Here is an 18,373-nt window from a genome sequence, read left to right as displayed (position 1 = left end):
GCGTGGCGTGTACACAATACAAGAGAAATAGTGACATGCAAAGCAAGGCGCAAATGGTACCAGTAATAGATCTGTGTCGGCGGTGCTAGGCTCACGGGGCCTCTTCTTGCCGATTTCGAGGGCGGCGGTAGCCTGGGGAGGCGCCAGCAAGGGCGAGACGGCAGCGGGCTATTAGTAGAGCAGCAACAAGACCAAGCACATCCGCCCAACGGGGTAAATAAAACAAACCAGCACTAAATTAATTCATGTACGCTGACTCTGAGCGTCTGACTATATACTACACATCGTCAGTAGGTATGTGAACAAACAGTACGTATCGGCATGGTCTGGAATGGCGCAAGTCTGGCAGCGATCAAAATCAAATATATATACAATGTGATCGAAATTATTTCCAAGCAAGCTATCCTTGGACGTGAAATAGTATGTTTGCATCAAGTATATTTGACATTTAAAATAAACATACAATTTCATTCCGAGAACAATTCGATTGCAAATTATCTTAATCGCATGTTATATATACAGTGTCCCAGAACTTGCGTGTCACCGGTTAACGTTATTTTTTCTTTAAGCAAGTTCAAAAATAGCTGTCTTTTTTTAGTTTCAAACAGTACGACTTTCGAGTTACAAATGTTAATATATAATGAACTAATCACGATTTTGTATTAGGTGGATGTCATTAACCTTCGCAAACGAACGTGTAGTGCTAAGTCACAATGAAGATTGTATTCACTAATAAATCGTTCTTTTTTATATATTTTTAAACAGGATAAGCTATTCTAACCAAAAGATACAATTGATATAAAACAATAAAAAAATCTGTGCTATGTCCCACTAAATCAAGTGTTGTATATGTGACCTAAGCATAGGAGTTCTAACATTAAAATCTTTAATGAAAATCCTTACTGGTTTTAAAACAATACAACATTTATACAATTTTCATAAATAAAGAAGACAAAAAGTAAAAAGAGGTCGTTCGATAGGTTTAATTCCAGGAATTAACTTGTTTATATCACACACCGAAAAAAATGTGAAAATTAAGTGTCGGAACCCGAAGCGGATCTTAAATGAGGAAAATAAAGATTATTACATATTATGCCCTATGACAACATTTAATTCAGAACAGTGTACAGCCAATTATAATAAGTTCTGGTACATTAACTGTATTCTCTGCCACTACAAATAGACTTTAATCAAGCATGCGCCCACTATTTCAGAATTTGATTAAAATACAGTAAAGACCCATCACACTGATAAATGTGTTGTAACGCCTATTCTTATATGTATACACATATATTTTTTAAATTAATTTAGAAAATTATAAATAGCAATTACACTCTTTTATTACCAGATAATATGCAACTATTTAAATAAACAAACAAGTTTAAATTTTACAGAAATCAAAAAAGTATTAGTAAACCAGGCTAGTAAAATTTCGTATTTATATCAAAGAAAAATGAACACAATTATGTCTATCATTACGTGTATACAGTACCCTTAGTGCTGTAGTATTTTGAGAATAAAATGCGACGGTTCTAACATTGCTGCATACTAGAATTCATTAAACTACCGGTCATTCATCCAGGTTTACTTGATATAAAAGCTAGATTACTCTCATCTAAACATATTTAAAGATAAATTGTCCTGAACAACATCACTAGAATAAGTATTACTATTAAATAGATGTTTTGATATAATTGGAGATTCGGTTTCTTTATAATTTGCCAAACAAAAAATTCTTTTTTTTTATTTTATACTTATATTTTTGTGTCATGTAAGTAGTATGACTTAAAGTCTCTCCTCTCACCTAAAATTCACTTTTTCGTTTACTGTAGCGTGAAATGTATTTAGGCGAAATAAGTTATTTTATTCATATAGCCTTTCCAACGTTTGCACTTATGGAAATCAAAAACCATAGATAAAAGCATTTCCAATTGAAATTTGAACCTAATGTCATTAATAAGATAGGAACACACGAATAAAATTAACGTGTCGAACCGCCAAAACATTTAAAATTCTTATTCAACATTAGTGTTATAGTTTTAATCAAACAGTTTCTTATCAAAAACATATAAAAGCTATTTCATTCACCTAGGATAAGTCAAAAATGGTTGTAATTAGTTCATTACATTCGTTTGTAGAACAAAAATCGTATTCTTTTTATTAATGGAAAGAACAACAGTTTTATTGCCCGAAAAAAATATACGGTAACGGGTGGTACGTGAGATCTGGATTACCTGTAGAGAATACAAAAAAAAAAAAATTGACAGGATATTGTAAATATCAAACATAAACGACTAGACGCAACCCATGATTTTCAGTTACGTTGTCGGCAAACTGTGGCCTCGTTTCATTGCAATCCTTATTATTCTGTTAAGATTTTAAAAATTCTACTATACGCATTTTGGTACTGAATAATAAGGACCATGCAGATGCATAATAATTTCAAAGCAACTTAGCTGCAACGGAAAAGTGTAACGTGAAAAAGTGCAAGTGCTTTCGGCTTCACTTAAAAGACTATAAGTGAAAACTTAAGCTAAAATTAGCATGCAATCTGGAAGCTAAAAAATCATGAGATGCCCGTTCTGGTAATTACAAAGTGTGCAACAAAAATATTTACAAATGGTTAGAAAAAAATATCGACCAATAGCGTTTGGAACTCACATGTACTCTTTGCTCAAGTGCACATTGAAAGCAAATTTTGGAGATATCTTCATTCTAAATTGCGGGATTAAATTTGAAATGAAAATTTTTTATCTCAAAGATCCAATATTCAGTTAAGACGTACAGTTATTTGTTAAGAATCTTGTGAATAAACATTTCGCTAGGCTGACACGAAAGATAAATGTATCATTTAAACAAAGTTCAAGGAATTACTCACAATCATGTCTGATTGGTGTTTTATGTGTGCTAATTCAATGTTCACTTTAAAAAGATTACAAATTCAATATTAGTTCATTTTATATTATTTCTGAATTTATTTTTAGAAAAAATATAGAAAATAAATATTTTTCTTCAGAAAACTGTTTTGCTGTAAATGCTACATTTTCACTAAATGAAACTGAATAATGTTAACTGCTTTAACATTGCAAAGCAACAGTAGTGAAAAGGACAATTATTTGTTTTTCATTTAGAAAATACTGTGGATTTAATAAACTATTATATTACTGCACACTATGTAACATCTACAAATATTGCAAATTTTGTTATGAGATTTTAGTTGTTTTAAAAAACTGAAAGTACTTTTATGAATACTATTTCATAGTTTAACAAATTCAATAAATTTACATTAAAAGGAACGATTTTATACAAGTGCATGCATCTATTTGATAAATAGCAAGCACTTTTAACAACATTCAAAGCAGCTAATTTTAAAAGAAATTAAGACTGAAAACGGGATGAAATATATACATAAAAATAAAACTTCAATTACAGCTCAAGAAATATTCAATTAAAAAGGAAAAGTCTGCACAACGCCACCTGAAAATTCACAAACATGAATTAAAATTAACAGGTATTAAAGCAAAAAAACTGGCAATACAGACAAACATTCTTGACGCAATGATATCACACACCTATAAATTGGTTTATTTCAAGAACACCAGTTCTAAGAAATTCTGCAGACACTGTGACATGTAAATGATAGCTAGGCCAAATAACTGCGTATTTAGATACACAAAAAAGATCAAGATCACACTGTTAAAATGTAGTCTAATTAAGAAGTAAAGTAAAATCATGAAAGTCTACAACAACGACTATCTTTAGTATTCATAGATGTATAACAGAAAGATGAACAGGACGTCCTTCCAAATTGTATTGTCTTTTAGCGTGGTACACAGTTTTCATTTTCTACATTGCTTTCTGTACTAGGACGTATTCGATATTTTGTATTTCTTCACATACTCAAGCCACATAAATTGGTTAAAGAGTAATTAATACATTTGCCACTTATTTACAAAAAGAAAAATAATCGATTTTACAAGTTAAAGAAAACACCGTCCATGTGAAATTCCGATAGCATTATCTATTTTTAAGCGGACAGTAGTTTTCAGGACTTTTGGGTGTACAATTAAATCCAAACATTAATTTGAATGAAGGTGTATAATGTTCTACTCTAGACATTTCTGAAACGAAGAGATAATTTATCTATTGATTAAGAGTTCCTTTAGGAGTTAAAAATCGTTTGGAGTCAAAGTAGCGCCCGACTTTATGCACCTTGTTATATAAAATGATAGAGGTAATAAATCTAAATTTTCCTTTCATTTTCTTCTGCTTATTTCATTATACGCTACTTCATTTTATATAAATAGGGGCAGATGGCATACCTAATGTTTAAGAAAAGGTAGCAAAACTGGCCGCACGGCTTATAAGTGCTGGCAGTGATTTCCATAATTTTTTGCGATATAAAATTTCTCTTCATGTAGGTTGTTGTGTAGTCGTTAACTGTCCTACACTTTCAGTCAACATCCGACTTTTGTTACAGTTACAGTCACAAAGTTATTACATTTTACTTTACAACAAGAGGATTACATTTTTACTAGAAAACTGGTGTCCGAAGAAATTTAAGTGTAGTTTTCGTTCGAAATGAGTGAGCCATACGATCTACCGCGAACAATTTTTATATAAAAAAGAAGAAGTGAAATGTTTTTAAACAGTTTTGATCCAACAGAAACTAAACCGAAAGTACAAGATAGTGCAATGTCACACATACATACATATTATATTGTGTTGAAACATTCTTGTAAACCATTCATTGTTACAATTTCAACGCATAAAAAAGCTCTGTATTCGTCACTGATAATTCTGAAAAAAAAGTTTGTACTTCCAGATTCACCTTTCTACCCTTTTCCCGAAATATATTGTGTACATGTTCGTTTTATACGGTTGTCTAAATGTGTTTAATTTTTAATTCTAACTAATCCAATAGTCTATTAATGACTATATGTGAGTGTACACTTAATATTGTGCGTCAAAGACTGTTAGCAGGGTTTGCTGGCAGAGCATAGAAAGTGAAGATGGCAGCATCCATGCTAAAAAAATATCATAAGAAGAGCATGACCTACAAAAACTATATTTCAGTTGGAAGATTAAAACACATCTCGTATGTGAAAACCGATTAAGCTATATATTTACGGACAACTACATAGAAAACAATACAGTCAACTGCTTATATATATAAAAAAAGGGCCGAGTTAGTTTAAAAGACAATAACAGCACATTTCATTGCATCAGGAATTGCAGTTTCTGCTTGCCATAACTAACAATAACAAACTCTTGGAAAAAGGATTTGCGATCAGAACATTCCCCGGAAAAGTCTTGACGAAACGTTCTTGATCGTGATGGCTGGAACCCTCCCGTTTGTTGAATCTAAATAAATTTATTACATAACAGTTAAAAAAGTGACATGGAGGGTCAACAGCCGTCCACATATAGGAAACAACTTACACCCAAACAAAAAAAAAAAAAAAAATTGGAACCTTCCCCGGAGAAACTAGGATACAAAGGAAGATTCCGCATTTTATTAGTTACGATAACACAAGTCTACGAGCTATTAGCTTGCAAGAAAATGGGACAAACACCATACCGATAGCTGGTGATATTGAATAAGTAAAGGCTATCAGTTGGTTTAATGTCAAATAAAAAATAAAAACGAAAAATAAAAAAAGACAGAATAGAGAAAATAGCGAGCGTGCGCCCTAAAAATGCGTAGCATACCGCGCTAGCCCGCGACTGTGCGGCCTTGATTTGGGCTTGGAGGTGCAGAGGGGGGTGGAAATAGCGGCAGGGGTCGCGGTTGCAGCGGCCCTTGACTGCATCCATGCAGACAGTGACAGTGCCGTCCTCGTTGGCAGTTACAGAGTCAGCGGGATGCGCAAAGCGACACTCTGACTCTGCTCGCTTGCACGCCCCGCGCTGGTACTCGCGGCACACCTACAGCAGACACCCGGCTGTTATCAGCACAAGCCACCGCTGCATCTTATCACTGCCCCGGCTGTCCGATTACCGCTTGACGACGACATGGTTCTGTACTGAACAACGTCGACGCCGAATAACGGACAGTCGGTTGGACGCAGCTTCTACATCCTAATCACCTACGGGTTTCATAATCAGAGCTCTCCAAACAGCTGATCATTTAGTCAGTGTGAGTGGGTTCCGATGCATAAGAAGATTTCAGCAGACAACTCAATTGCCAGAACAAGCGGCATCATAGTATAGTCATGATCAAACTTCTACTACCCACACTCAACCACAGATTGTACTACTCTGTCATATCAAATTGATGATGTTCTGACTTAACCTGAGCTACGTTGGTCTCGCTGGTCATAACTATCTTACTGAAGTCGACACAGTATTGCAAATCCAGAAAGACCACATAGTATAACATTTATGGTCGTGAGTCGGTAGTGAAAGTTCTATGGTGGCTTAATGTTCCACAAATACTATGTGTATCAATAATGAAAACAATGTTTTGGCAACTTAGTTGTCAAAGTTTGGGTGCAATAAGAGTTCAGTGAACAGTGAAAACTAAATGATCATCTAAATCAATAACCTTCTATCGAAAAAGCAAGACCAAAGAGTTACTTGCCGGCGGTAAAAATAGGATGGAGGGTACTAATACTACATAGACAAAATTCAATAACAGCACACCGTGCACAATAAAAATCGATAGAAAGTTACAAGTGCTCGTAAAAAGTATACCAATAAAAAATTCTAAACAGCATAAATGATAAATTTATGTACAGCGAGTACTAATGTTCAAGTTATATATATGTACAAGAGAGGGGTTTGGTCTACGACTATCTATTTCGCTACATTAGCGTGTGTTAGTGTTGATATAGTGTTAATTATTGTGAAGTTTTCTAGACCATTTTAATAACAGGATGCACCAACAAAGTAAACTTATTAGTACCTGAAACCGAAAAATAAATGAAGGGAAAATACACAAAAGTAAAGAAAAACCATGCAAAAAAAATATATAAAATTATTTTTGTCAGAATTTTAAAAAGAGAGACCGTTGCTGAAGATTAGTTTGAACTAAATAAAAAAATAAATAAAATAAAAACATTGATATATACAGTTCCCCATTTCTGTAGGTGTGATATAATCCGACATTGGCACACACACTTCCGTGGTAAAGAATATTAAAAAAACGTATCGTACCTCTAGTCTATCGGAACGAGGCATCTTTTGTTGCGCTACAACTGTTTGTGGAACTACGCCCAATGGTGATCCCACTCCAGTAGGATCTGGACCCATAATTGTAGGCATTATAGGACCCGGTGCGAAATACGGACTGTATGTACTGCCAACTTGAGGCATTCCCGTCAGGTACGGATTGGCGGCCTGTAAGACAAAGTTATTAGCGAGTTCCAAATATTTACTTCAATGTACGAAAAAAAAAAGCAGCAAAAGCTCAGCGAAAATAAGAATAAACGGAAATAACAGTACAATTTTGTTGGTGGAAGTAAGACGAAACGCTTTTGAGAAGGTCTCGGGCACGATGTTTGCAAAGCCTTTAAGATATAGACAGGATAATTTTAGGATTTTTACCATGACTGCGTACTGCTCATCTATTGACATGGAGAAATTGGGGAAGAAGGTCAAAGGAAGGCTGTCTACTGTCGAGTCCACCTCCAACAAAAACCCAATTAGTACCAACACCACGTTACATGCAAAAAACAAGGCAGCGTGCATTCGCTACATTAATAAAATATTCATAAAATAACAAACAACAAGCTAATACCAACAAAATTTGAAATACTTACTACCGCCTGAACTTGGCCAGGAACTAGGGGTTGTCCGGGTGTTAGGCCCATTTGTTGCATAAGTGCATTTTTTAATGCCAAGTGGTTTCTACCGTTTATAAGAAGCTGGTCCTTGAGGTGTTGCGGTGGATGGAAGTACTTGCAGGGAGGTTTTTCTCTATTACATCGACCCTGAAAAAAAGATACTGTTAAAAAATGGTTTCCATAGTTAAACACAACTTATGAACAGTGCCATTTAATCAAACTCCTGTAGCATAACTTCCATATATTTTTCAAGGCATCATGTACCTATTATTATCAAAGAATTACTGTTCACAGCGTTACCAGATAACAACAATTCATCCAATAAAAAAGTACATGTTCTCATAAAGGATGGAGGAATAGCTATTTATGGTATAAGTGAATAAAAGTGTTTGTTTTTGAGTGGATAAAATTCGTTTATTCACGTGTATCATACAAGATTTTTTCCAATTTGCCATAATTTTTCAAAAAATTTATTGTTTAGGTAATCCGTATACATATTAGTTGTACTATTACTATATTTTTTCCAATTTCTACTAATAAAATACTCATTTTGTATGTTAAATCTCGCTATTAAAACAATAGTTTAATCGAAAAGATGAATAAAATGTTTATAGCATGGCCGACTAGTATAAAGATTATGGCCTATCCAAGAGGTACCATACGTGTTGCCATCTATTAATAATTACACTTCACAATTTTGCAAAATTTTAATTTGATTTGACATTATGAGACTTCAAAACGTGTAATGGTGGTTTGTTTCGGTATGAATCCCTTTGTGCCTTTTAAAAAATGTTAATAATTCTTTTCTCGTTTTTGAATTATTAATAGATGGCAGCACGTATGGTACCTCTTGGACAGGCCATAATCTTTATACTAGTCGGCCATGGTTTATAGCAACACTTTATTCACACTGTCATTGACAACACGAATAAAGTAAAAAATCTAAAAATTCGCACTACCACTGAAATTTTCGTTGCTATGGATGTGTGGATATTCAACTAAAATTTGCAAGGCTTGATAAAACTGTAAAACAATCCTAATGAAAGTCCAGGAGCATCGTTTGAATTTGACCGTGACGAAAGTACAGGCAGCTTAGGCAATTTACCTTCTTCAAATGTTCATCATATTAGTAATAGTACAATTAATATTTATGTATATGGATTACCTAAACAATAAATTTTTTGAAAAATGTTGCGAAATTGGAAAAAATCTTGTATCATACACGTGAATAAACGAATTTTATCCACTCAAAAACATTATCACACTCAGCTTCGTTTCGTGTGCGACACTGGTTTTTCGTTGGATAAAATTCATTTTTATTCACTTATACCATAAATAGCTATTAGAAAACTGCAACAGTTTTCTTGAAAACAAACACATGTAGGTTTTGAGTATTGATATGTTATTATTTATTAGTAATTATATTGTCACATAATTTGTTATATGGTTTTTCGTATAACTTGATTTGGAGAGAAGTTGATTCGCTTGTGGAAAGAATGTCGAGTATAAACTGTACTTTCATTTGCGACGTAGAAAAGATAGATAGGTCACTGTATTCGCTGAAAATACGAAATGTGATATTTATTTTACTCAACATTACTTTAGCTTGCTAGTTATGTCCACTACATCATTTATAAAGTATTATGAAAATACTACATTTATGTAAAAAAATATGGCGAAATACTGAATAAAATATTGAGCATTTAATTTCCGTAAATTTTCGGAACATGTTAATAATAATGAATTGATAATATTAACAGTGATAACAAATAAATGAATATATAGTTTTTGCTAAAATTAAAAAAAACTCCAGGGGTGATTTTTATATTATATCATTACAAAGTTACGTATCGAACGTCAAAGTTGTCATCACGAAACATGCAAGCACAAACAAATTAAGTCAATTATACTAAATTTAAGTTTACTATCTCTCTTCAAAATGTTGAAAAACGTCAAAACCCTTTCAAAATCTGCAGAGTTGAGTATAAATTAGTTATAACCTATCTTTGTTTTCCCCCATGTCAAACTTCAATTTTAATGCTACGGTGCTGTCAGTTGTATTTTCAAGGTAGAATGCAGTGTTGGTGGTTTTTAATTTTGGCAAATGCTATAGAGGTGATGATTGGTTCACACCAACTGTTTTTATAATGATACATATATGGAATGATGACATATGTACAATTCTAATGACATATATGTGTTGCAAACTCACTATATACTATTTACGGACACATCGGAAGAATATGAAAATGACATATTTGGAACTTTTGTATGCTTATTGCATTGAGGTAGACGGTTGCCTGTTTGTTTTAATTCTGTAATGGAGTCCGACACATCCCTCTGTAATGTAATGGAACTTTTAAATGACTTGCGCAATTTAACAATGGAAGTACAGACACGAGCTCCATTTTCTGATAAATTTAGTCCTTTTACGACCGCCTATCCTGCGATTGATGATGCAATGATTCGAGCATCCTCAATTAAGCGGACGTGATTCCGAGTTTCGCGAATCGTTTTACTTCGTTTATGTGGTGCTCGGGCATTTATTGGAAATCGGAAGAATGATTTTTGTTTTATCCAGTCGTATTTCCACTTATTTATTTAAATGTTAATCGTAATTTCAAATTTTGAAAGTTCTAAGTAAATTTTTGAAAGACCAGTGTGGCGATTGCTGAAAACAGATTTCCTATTAAATTAGTAAAAACTATTCATCCTTATAACCTAGTAATATGGATGCAGTTCTGAAATTGTTTACGTTATTAAAATTAACAGTTATTATTGTAGAAATTTCGCACATGCAAAAACACGAACAAAGTGCAACAATTGAAGCTTTTGAACCACGATAAATGGGAATCTTATTATAATTCTTATTAGTCATTTATGTAAATCCTAACTGGTAAGCCTTGCTGCATAATCGAATGTAATCCATGCAACTATTTCTAAATATTTCTGTAAAACCGAAGTTCCTTCTTGGACCTAGTAATAACAAACGAAACATTTAGAGCTAAAATGCTAAAAAAATGACAATAATTATGCAAAAATATTATTTCAATCTCGAAGCAAGAGTGGTATGTATATAAAACGTTTTTAAATATCTGTAATAATTAAAAAAATAAATAAATAACATAAAAAAAAAGCCTCATGCAACAATATGCCACTCAAAGTTTTGTTTTATGAGTGAATAAAATATGAACTTAAAAACTGTAACATCCAATATACTAAAGTTACGGAGCTAATCCCTGTGTTTACCCTTACTTTTTGTTATCGGTTTTCGGTACAATTCTTGTATATTTTCTCATGTGACGACATTTCAGAATAACCTTCAATCTCATTTGCACTTGTCTGTATTCAAGCCGGTTTCCCATGCGAGTTGATCTCTGCAGACTGCGATACCATCAAGTTTGGATTACATCAGTAACGTCTACGGTTGAGAATTGGTTCTACGTAGTCGAGTCGGCTGCTTAGCCTTTCGAAGCAAATAATGTCATGTTGCCACAAAACATTCTTTAAAATGTGAATGTATTTTATATTATTTCCTTAACCATTAGTTTTACTGTGTAATGTACAAAATTAATTCATAATTTGTATGAACTGATTAGAAGTTAGCCAAAGACGTATTCACCACTCCAAGGAACTTTTACTTTTACTTATTCATTATTATGTTGCTTCAATAAATGATGTCCAATCACTTATCTGGTAAAATTTTATCGTCAAACATTAAATAGTAAAAATCAACTGACATTAATCTGGAATGTTACTCCGAGAATTAAATGCCAGGTTATATGCCGCCTTATGCGTGGAATGACCTCGTGGCGTGGCACCCCAAAGCGGGCAGCCAACCGAGAAAAGGTTGGAAATGGTAAATGTCACCACGCAAAATATCGCAACGTAGACGCCCAGATGTAATTACATAGTGTATATAAGGTTTTTCGAAATAAAATAAGTTTCGGAGTCACAATGACTATATGTTTTATATAAGTGGTTATGGACGAAGGGCAAAGAGGTGTTTGGAATTATAAAAACAGCTGTAATTGTTGCGGATCATTTTACTAAATTACACTACACTCAAAATCGCTTACCTTGCATGTATGCGCTCATAAATTTTTATTTAGATAATTTTAGATTTAAGAAATTTTATCAAAATTTGGAAAACACCAGGACGATTCGTTAATAAAAAATACTGATAGATGATTTTTATTTCACTACGTGTTAAAACCTTTCAAACTATACGATTATGGATGTAGATTGTGGCCGTACATATTTGAGACAAAAAAATTAACAAAACAAAATCGCAGAAGTGTTTAATGGAATGTTATAAGAAATAATCAGCTCAACTCTTTGATGTGTGAGAAGGATGAAGAAATCACTATGCAGTCAGTTAAGGATGTAAAATTCGCATCAAGAACAAAGTGCATTACCGAGCCTCCAACAGAGCGCGACTGGTGAAGGTTTAAAACTTCCCAAAGTCGGTAATGGCTTTACACTTCGAGCAGTAAATGTTTGCTCGTTTTGAAAACTTCCTAGAGACTTGTAAGTTAACTTAAGCGTCATTTGTCAGGCTGTACAACATAAATCCGATACATGACCGGGTCGTTCCCCAACGACCCAAACGCTTCCATGATCTTGCAAAGATAGAATGGCATGTCGACCTTTCAAAATAAGAAATGATGTAGCAACTGGACCAGAGGCGCCCTCAGAGGGATATTCGCTTTTAAATAATACATTACTATTAAACTACTTTTGGAGTTTAATTCTGGATTTTAGATTATTTTCGTTATTACAACACAGAGAAAATAAATTACTATTGAAGACATGTAGTGACCGGTTAGTGTTACTTAAACTACTAAGAAACTACTGAAAACTTTTGTGCCATCGAAGGTAGAAATAAACTATTTTCGAAGATACTTACCACCACAATATATAGAAGTTTTAACGAGTAATGTGCTCCGAAAAAAGAATTTTGACCAGAAATTTATAGTATTTTTGCACTAGGAAAAAGCTGGTCAATTAAAAATTCATAAAGCATTTGTTATAATAACGTATTAAATGCATTCTTAATGCCTAAAACTTTTGTGAACCACAAAACGTACGCGATAGTTCTACATTAAAGGTATAAAAAAACTTTCTTTTTATGTAATGATCGTCTTTACTTGAAACGCGTTTTCTTGAAATACATTTGACAAGAGAAATGAAATACATGCCGCCAAAGTAGGAAACTCATTAAATTTATTGAGAGAAGAGAAAGATGGCAAACTGAGCTTAAAACTCCCAAAACTTTACAAGAACTCGCATCTGTAGGGAGAGCTTGTAGTAGATTTATAACGGGACTTATATTCCGGTCGTCATGAATAAATCGAAACTGACAGTAATCTCAGTATGCACGTAGAAACAATGTACATCATGTTGTATTCATGAGCGACATGTGATCAATAATTATTTTAATTGTAATTAATACCTGACCTATACGTACGTAGACATACATATGCTATTCATTAAATAAACAGCACAATTAAGTAGTTATAAAGTTAAATACTCCATTTGCAAACTTGTAACTTCTAAATTAAAAAACTACGAATTACGAACATATGATAAGTTCAAAACGAGATTGAACTACCTACTGAAACAACCCTTGGACAGGTTTTCAAACGTAACCAAAATAAGAAATTAGTATAATTAAGCTTAAATTATCGAGTAAAATTAAGTAATGTCGTTTACTTACATTTTTAATAAATATACATATAAATCATTTCAGTTGAATGAGAGCTTTGATTACATGAAGTCAAATGTATAAGTAAAGCGTGTACAAAAAATAAGATGTTTGATAAATTGTGCCCACTCTTTCCTTAAAAGTTTCTCAGTCTTCTGATAAACAATTCAGGACTTTTTATGTTTAATTTTTTGGTTGCAAATAATAAAATATTAACATTAAAACAAGGTTATATATATAAATTGAAAGAAGTTTATAAAACGCAATAATTGCAAAATTAAACTGCATGCATGCCAATTTGCCATCATTCAGTAAGTAATTCCGTAATTCCTCTCTTGTAGAATCCTTGGCATTTTTCAGCAAACAAATGTTCAAAGTGATTTTTGACTAGGTCGAAAAAAAAACCGAAGTTTATAAGGCTGAGAGAATTTTGCAAGGAAAGGTACAGTGGTCATTTGAAAGCTTAAGAGCTGGAGAATAGGACGAATCGGAAGTAATTTTTTATGAGTAAGCACAGACGTACAATTTGACAGATCAAAAACAATTGATTGGCCAATTGCTGGCTGTTATGTGTCGAGTACAATTGATTAAAGTTGTGATTTGGTTGGTACTAACTGGTCGACCGGCGTGGGGAGCAATTTCGACGTACATCTCTCCAACACGAAATTGTACAAACATTTTCTGGCAGGTGCATTCATTTACAACACCCGCACCATCCATTGTACATATGTTTCTTTGAGCTTGTACAGAACTTTTACCTTTCCGGAAAAGAGGATAGAACAATCTCTATACATCCCCATGCAAAATTCAAATGTGTGCAATTTGAATTTTTGCATGGGGATAATTTTCTAAATAGGCATCTTAAAGGCATACATTTAAAAAGTCTGTCTATAAAAAAAGAATCTGAATTTTGCTTTAAAATCCGCACTACTTTCCAGTCAACCCAATACAATATACTCCTATTTGTTTTTGTTTAAAATTAAGAACATCTTATACTTGAGCCATCTGTCTAAAATTCAAAACCACTAAATAATTTTAGATAAATATAAGTAAAGTGACCATCCAAGAAACGATTTCTGATTATGCATAATTGATTGCATTTTTAATCCATCCATGCCATAAAACTAAGCCGCTATTAGCCTTTTTAGATCAGGGGAAAAGAAGAGAATCTAAAGGATATTAAATTCCCGTGGAGAATTGGCGGTTAACTTCTTAATTTCTTTTGCTCCAATGCTCCGTTTGATAACGCTGAAGCGGACGAATGGAAGAGAAAAAGCGAAAGGAAAAAACTGTTCCAGTATCAGCTACTTTACGTAAAAGTTCTAACTATCGTCAAAGCTAGTCTGATGGGTTGGTCGTTCAGTCGCCTGAACTAGCAATGAAAATGTGCGCGCAAGCATTTATTCGGAGATTTTCCGAGTGAATTCTCTAATTTTTACTTATTTAATTAAAATTCAGGGTTTAATTAAAGTAGGATTAACTTCTTGCAATTTTCTTAAATTTTGTTTTAACAACGCTCTCATATTTTATGAAAAATGAAAATTTAGGGATCGTCTAAAAACGCGCTTTGGAATTACCGCTTCAGGAAAACTTTTGCATTTTACGACCAACGTCCTTTGCGACGACAATCGCCCCAGGTTACACTGACGTTGACGTTCTTTACGAGTTGAATTTCTTCAATTCGCGATAAGTAGAAGAAAAATATTTGTAAAAACGTGACAATTGTGAGTGCAAAATTCCATATGGGTACGTAAATTTTTGCTTTCGATTACATAGAAAACGGAAAATATGTACATATATACGAAACCGGAACAAATTTTAATATATTTAAAAACTTTGTCGAAGAAAAATTTTAATGAAATTATTTATTGGCGCATTTAAATTTAATCTAATATAATTTTGTTTATGCCGTTATTAAAGGGTAGTTTTCATTTTTTTACAATTTGAAATTCGTTCTCATTCTAAAACTACTAGTCCACACAAAACATAACCAAATGTATGTATGTAGCACTTAAGAATACAATAAAAAGCAAATCCGAAATGTAAATGTATTTACTAGTAAAAATATCTATTTCCATGGGCAGTGAATAGTTTGACTAAAAACGCACGTCAATGCATATATGACTCTAAGTTATACACACACGTCTTGTTACATTTAAATTTTTGTGTAGAAATCAAGGATGGTCAACTTGCTAGGGTCAATTACGTCATAATTTCTGTACAAGCTAGAATAATTGAAATATGAATGCTAATTATTTGAATTATCCCTCTTTGGGTAAACAAAGTAATTATAAAATACAATATAACGAAGATATTCAAATTCAGGGTAATCTCTCAGCAGAGACGGAAACAAAAATATCTCCTAGATTTTTCATCACAAAAATTCTCTCAATGAGTTTGCAAAAAACACTGCTCCATTTTTATTAAACTGTAAAGTTAACATACAGAAACAAATACTGCAAAGTAAGGACAGATTTTTTAATCTTAATGATACAGTTGAAGACACGCAAAATGAATTTTATGTTGCAGCAATAATTCTGACTGCTCTTCTTATAGTTGATGCGACCTCCTAACCCACCAAATTATTATTTTCAGAGTACTAAATGTCTATGAAATAAATATTACAGACAATAAATATACAAAAAAAAAAATTCAAAGAATCAAATGTAAATTTCGTGTAATTGTGTGACGAAACATTTTTACTTCCTGAGCGTAACCTAAGGAAGTATAGTAATCGAGTCCATCAGGTGAATTGCCACTTTCTGGACGTGTCATGACCTTTAGAGTACGAAAAAAGTGGTCTCCGTTTTCGTGTATCCGTCGTCTGTCTGCTTGCCCGTATGGTATCTGTATCGATTTTTATTAGACAAGTAATCTCCGAAACTACTGGACTGATTGTTGTCATATTTTCTATGTATATTAGGAACATCAGCGGCAAAATTTAGAATAGTATTTACATAAATGTTACAAAATAAGATACTTCTGCACTTGTGGTGTGAGAATCCGTGTCAAATGTTCACCTTAGACAACCAGAATTTTTGATAAAACATTCAAAACTGTGTAACAATATTATATAACAGAACGCTCTGAAATCATGTAAATATTTTAAAGTTATCGTAAGCATGGTAAATCGTAAGCAAAATTTATTCGTTTATACACTCCCAAAAATTGATGACTTCATCTCAAAATTTTGCCGAATAAATCCTATCCAAAATGTGCAAAATATGATCACTCTATTGCTTATGATTTATCATTGCATTAAGAGTTCTTAAATTTCTTAAACAGGGTCACTCATAAAAATTAATGAATGAATCAATTTATTTTACTGATTAAATTGGGAACGGCTGACTCCATTTTCCCCAAAATTTGGGAATATAATACTGTTATCATTAGTATTACACTGCACGTATCCAAAGTGACATGTGCCTTGATGACCTCATCACAAAATTTTATCAAAGAAAATTCATATGGCACGTACGCCCAACACAATACTTTACATTTGCTTTAACTTTACATATGTCTTTATTTTAACTTCTCAAAAAAAAAAAAAAAAACATTCGGATAATCAAATTTCATCATTTTTCGAAAAAGTTGGATATGTTTTTTGGTACTTCAGGGGCGAGGGAAGTTCTGTCAAAACAACCTTCGACCATTTTTTTTTCCAAAAACAGTTCGAAACAGTTCTGTTCGTGAAAAAAGTGATTGTAATCATTGTATTGTAGTGTATTGAAGAGGAACATTTTCCACATATATACACATTACACATTAATAAAAAATAACAGAATACAGTGAAAACCAACATGAAGTTTGTTACATCGCTACACTTAAAATTTAATTTTCGCGCAAAAGCGTGACCAGTCGAATCTTCCTTATAGACTAAACTGAATTCTTCTTCTATATACACGTTTCTATAGTCTATAAACACGTTACTGTTTTTTTCTCCGATCCATTTCAATCGTTCTATCGAAGCAATGTGCACATAAAAGTAAAATAAATACTTTGATAAATTAACGCAAACTACATCGTCTTAATAAATTTCTATGAAACAGATGTTAAATAAACAAAATATGCAATTCTGAAAGTGTATCTCAGTGAAATGGATGGTACGGTATAAACGCAGTAATTGTGTTTTCTTTGTCTGTTCTCTGACTGCCGTAAACAGTACATTTGATCCAACGAAAGAAAATCTACTGAGAAGGGCGATTTTACTTTGATATTGTAATTTCATTTTTATATTCTTTTAGCATTTACTCAATATAAAAACATATACCTACGAGTTATATAATCAAATAATCTTAAGGTAGAAACAAATCTAAAACCGAAGGAACTCTTACGTTCGGCATGTAATGGAACATTCCTTTAGATATCTTTCAATACGAATTTATGGTGGTTACAGACTTTGCCACAAGATCTAAATTAACTAGTTTTTTCAAAACAACTTTATGCTTAGGACCATGAAGATAGCATTTAGTAGCGAGCGGGACGATTCAGTGACTATCAAGCAAAGGGCCATCGGTGTTTTAACTATGTAAAATTGAAAGTCATCACCCAGTAGGAAGCCAACAGTTGGTCAATGTTATTTCGTTAAATATATGTTTTATTGGGCAGTAATATCGAAACCACCTGTAATACGTTCGTTCTGCCCCCGTACTGGTAAATAGGAATATTTCCGTGCTAATATACGGGACGCACTGCGAAATCACGTTTCTGTTATCTGAATATTGCGTACCGCTCGCTTACACTCCGGGGTCTCTTTAGATTATATGTCTCTTTTGTTGCGTTTCTTTTCTCTTTTTCTACATTCTCTCCTCTTCTACAAACGGGACTCTTGATAAGAAGTTTTACTCTCTTTCTTTGTACAGCTTTTCCTTTTCTTTTA

The 18,373-nt window shown here is 33.0% G+C and overlaps 1 protein-coding gene across 12 annotated transcripts in view; it reads right to left on the bottom strand.

Moving 5' to 3' along the window:
* The window catches only part of Mbl (muscleblind), a 227,706-nt gene that overhangs the window by 32,942 nt on the left and 176,391 nt on the right, over positions 1-18,373 (bottom strand). For 5 of the 12 annotated variants that reach the window (XR_010280658.1, XM_064057273.1, XM_064057271.1 and 2 more), the window contains exons 3-7: positions 7,764-7,934; positions 7,549-7,632; positions 7,159-7,341; positions 5,713-5,928; positions 61-168 (exon numbers count right to left, since the gene is read on the bottom strand). Coding sequence is in view for 10 of the 12 variants with exons in the window: in XM_064057273.1 (XP_063913343.1) it covers positions 61-168; positions 5,713-5,928; positions 7,159-7,341; positions 7,549-7,632; positions 7,764-7,934 (762 nt within the window). In the remaining 2 variants the exon portion in view is untranslated. The remainder of the gene's footprint in view (positions 1-60; positions 169-5,712; positions 5,929-7,158; positions 7,342-7,548; positions 7,633-7,763; positions 7,935-18,373) is intronic. The other 7 variants (XR_010280659.1, XM_064057281.1, XM_064057276.1 and 4 more) reach the window with 6 other exon arrangements.

The sequence above is a fragment of the Zophobas morio genome, unplaced genomic scaffold, assembly GCF_036711695.1.
Source record: "Zophobas morio isolate AGI-343-1 ecotype UQ-CSIRO unplaced genomic scaffold, CSIRO_AGI_Zmor_V1 ptg000017l, whole genome shotgun sequence".
Classification (NCBI taxonomy): Eukaryota; Metazoa; Arthropoda; class Insecta; order Coleoptera; family Tenebrionidae; genus Zophobas; species Zophobas morio.
The sequence above is the reverse complement of the archived record's forward strand: the minus strand, read 5'-3'. Positions and strand labels throughout refer to the sequence as shown.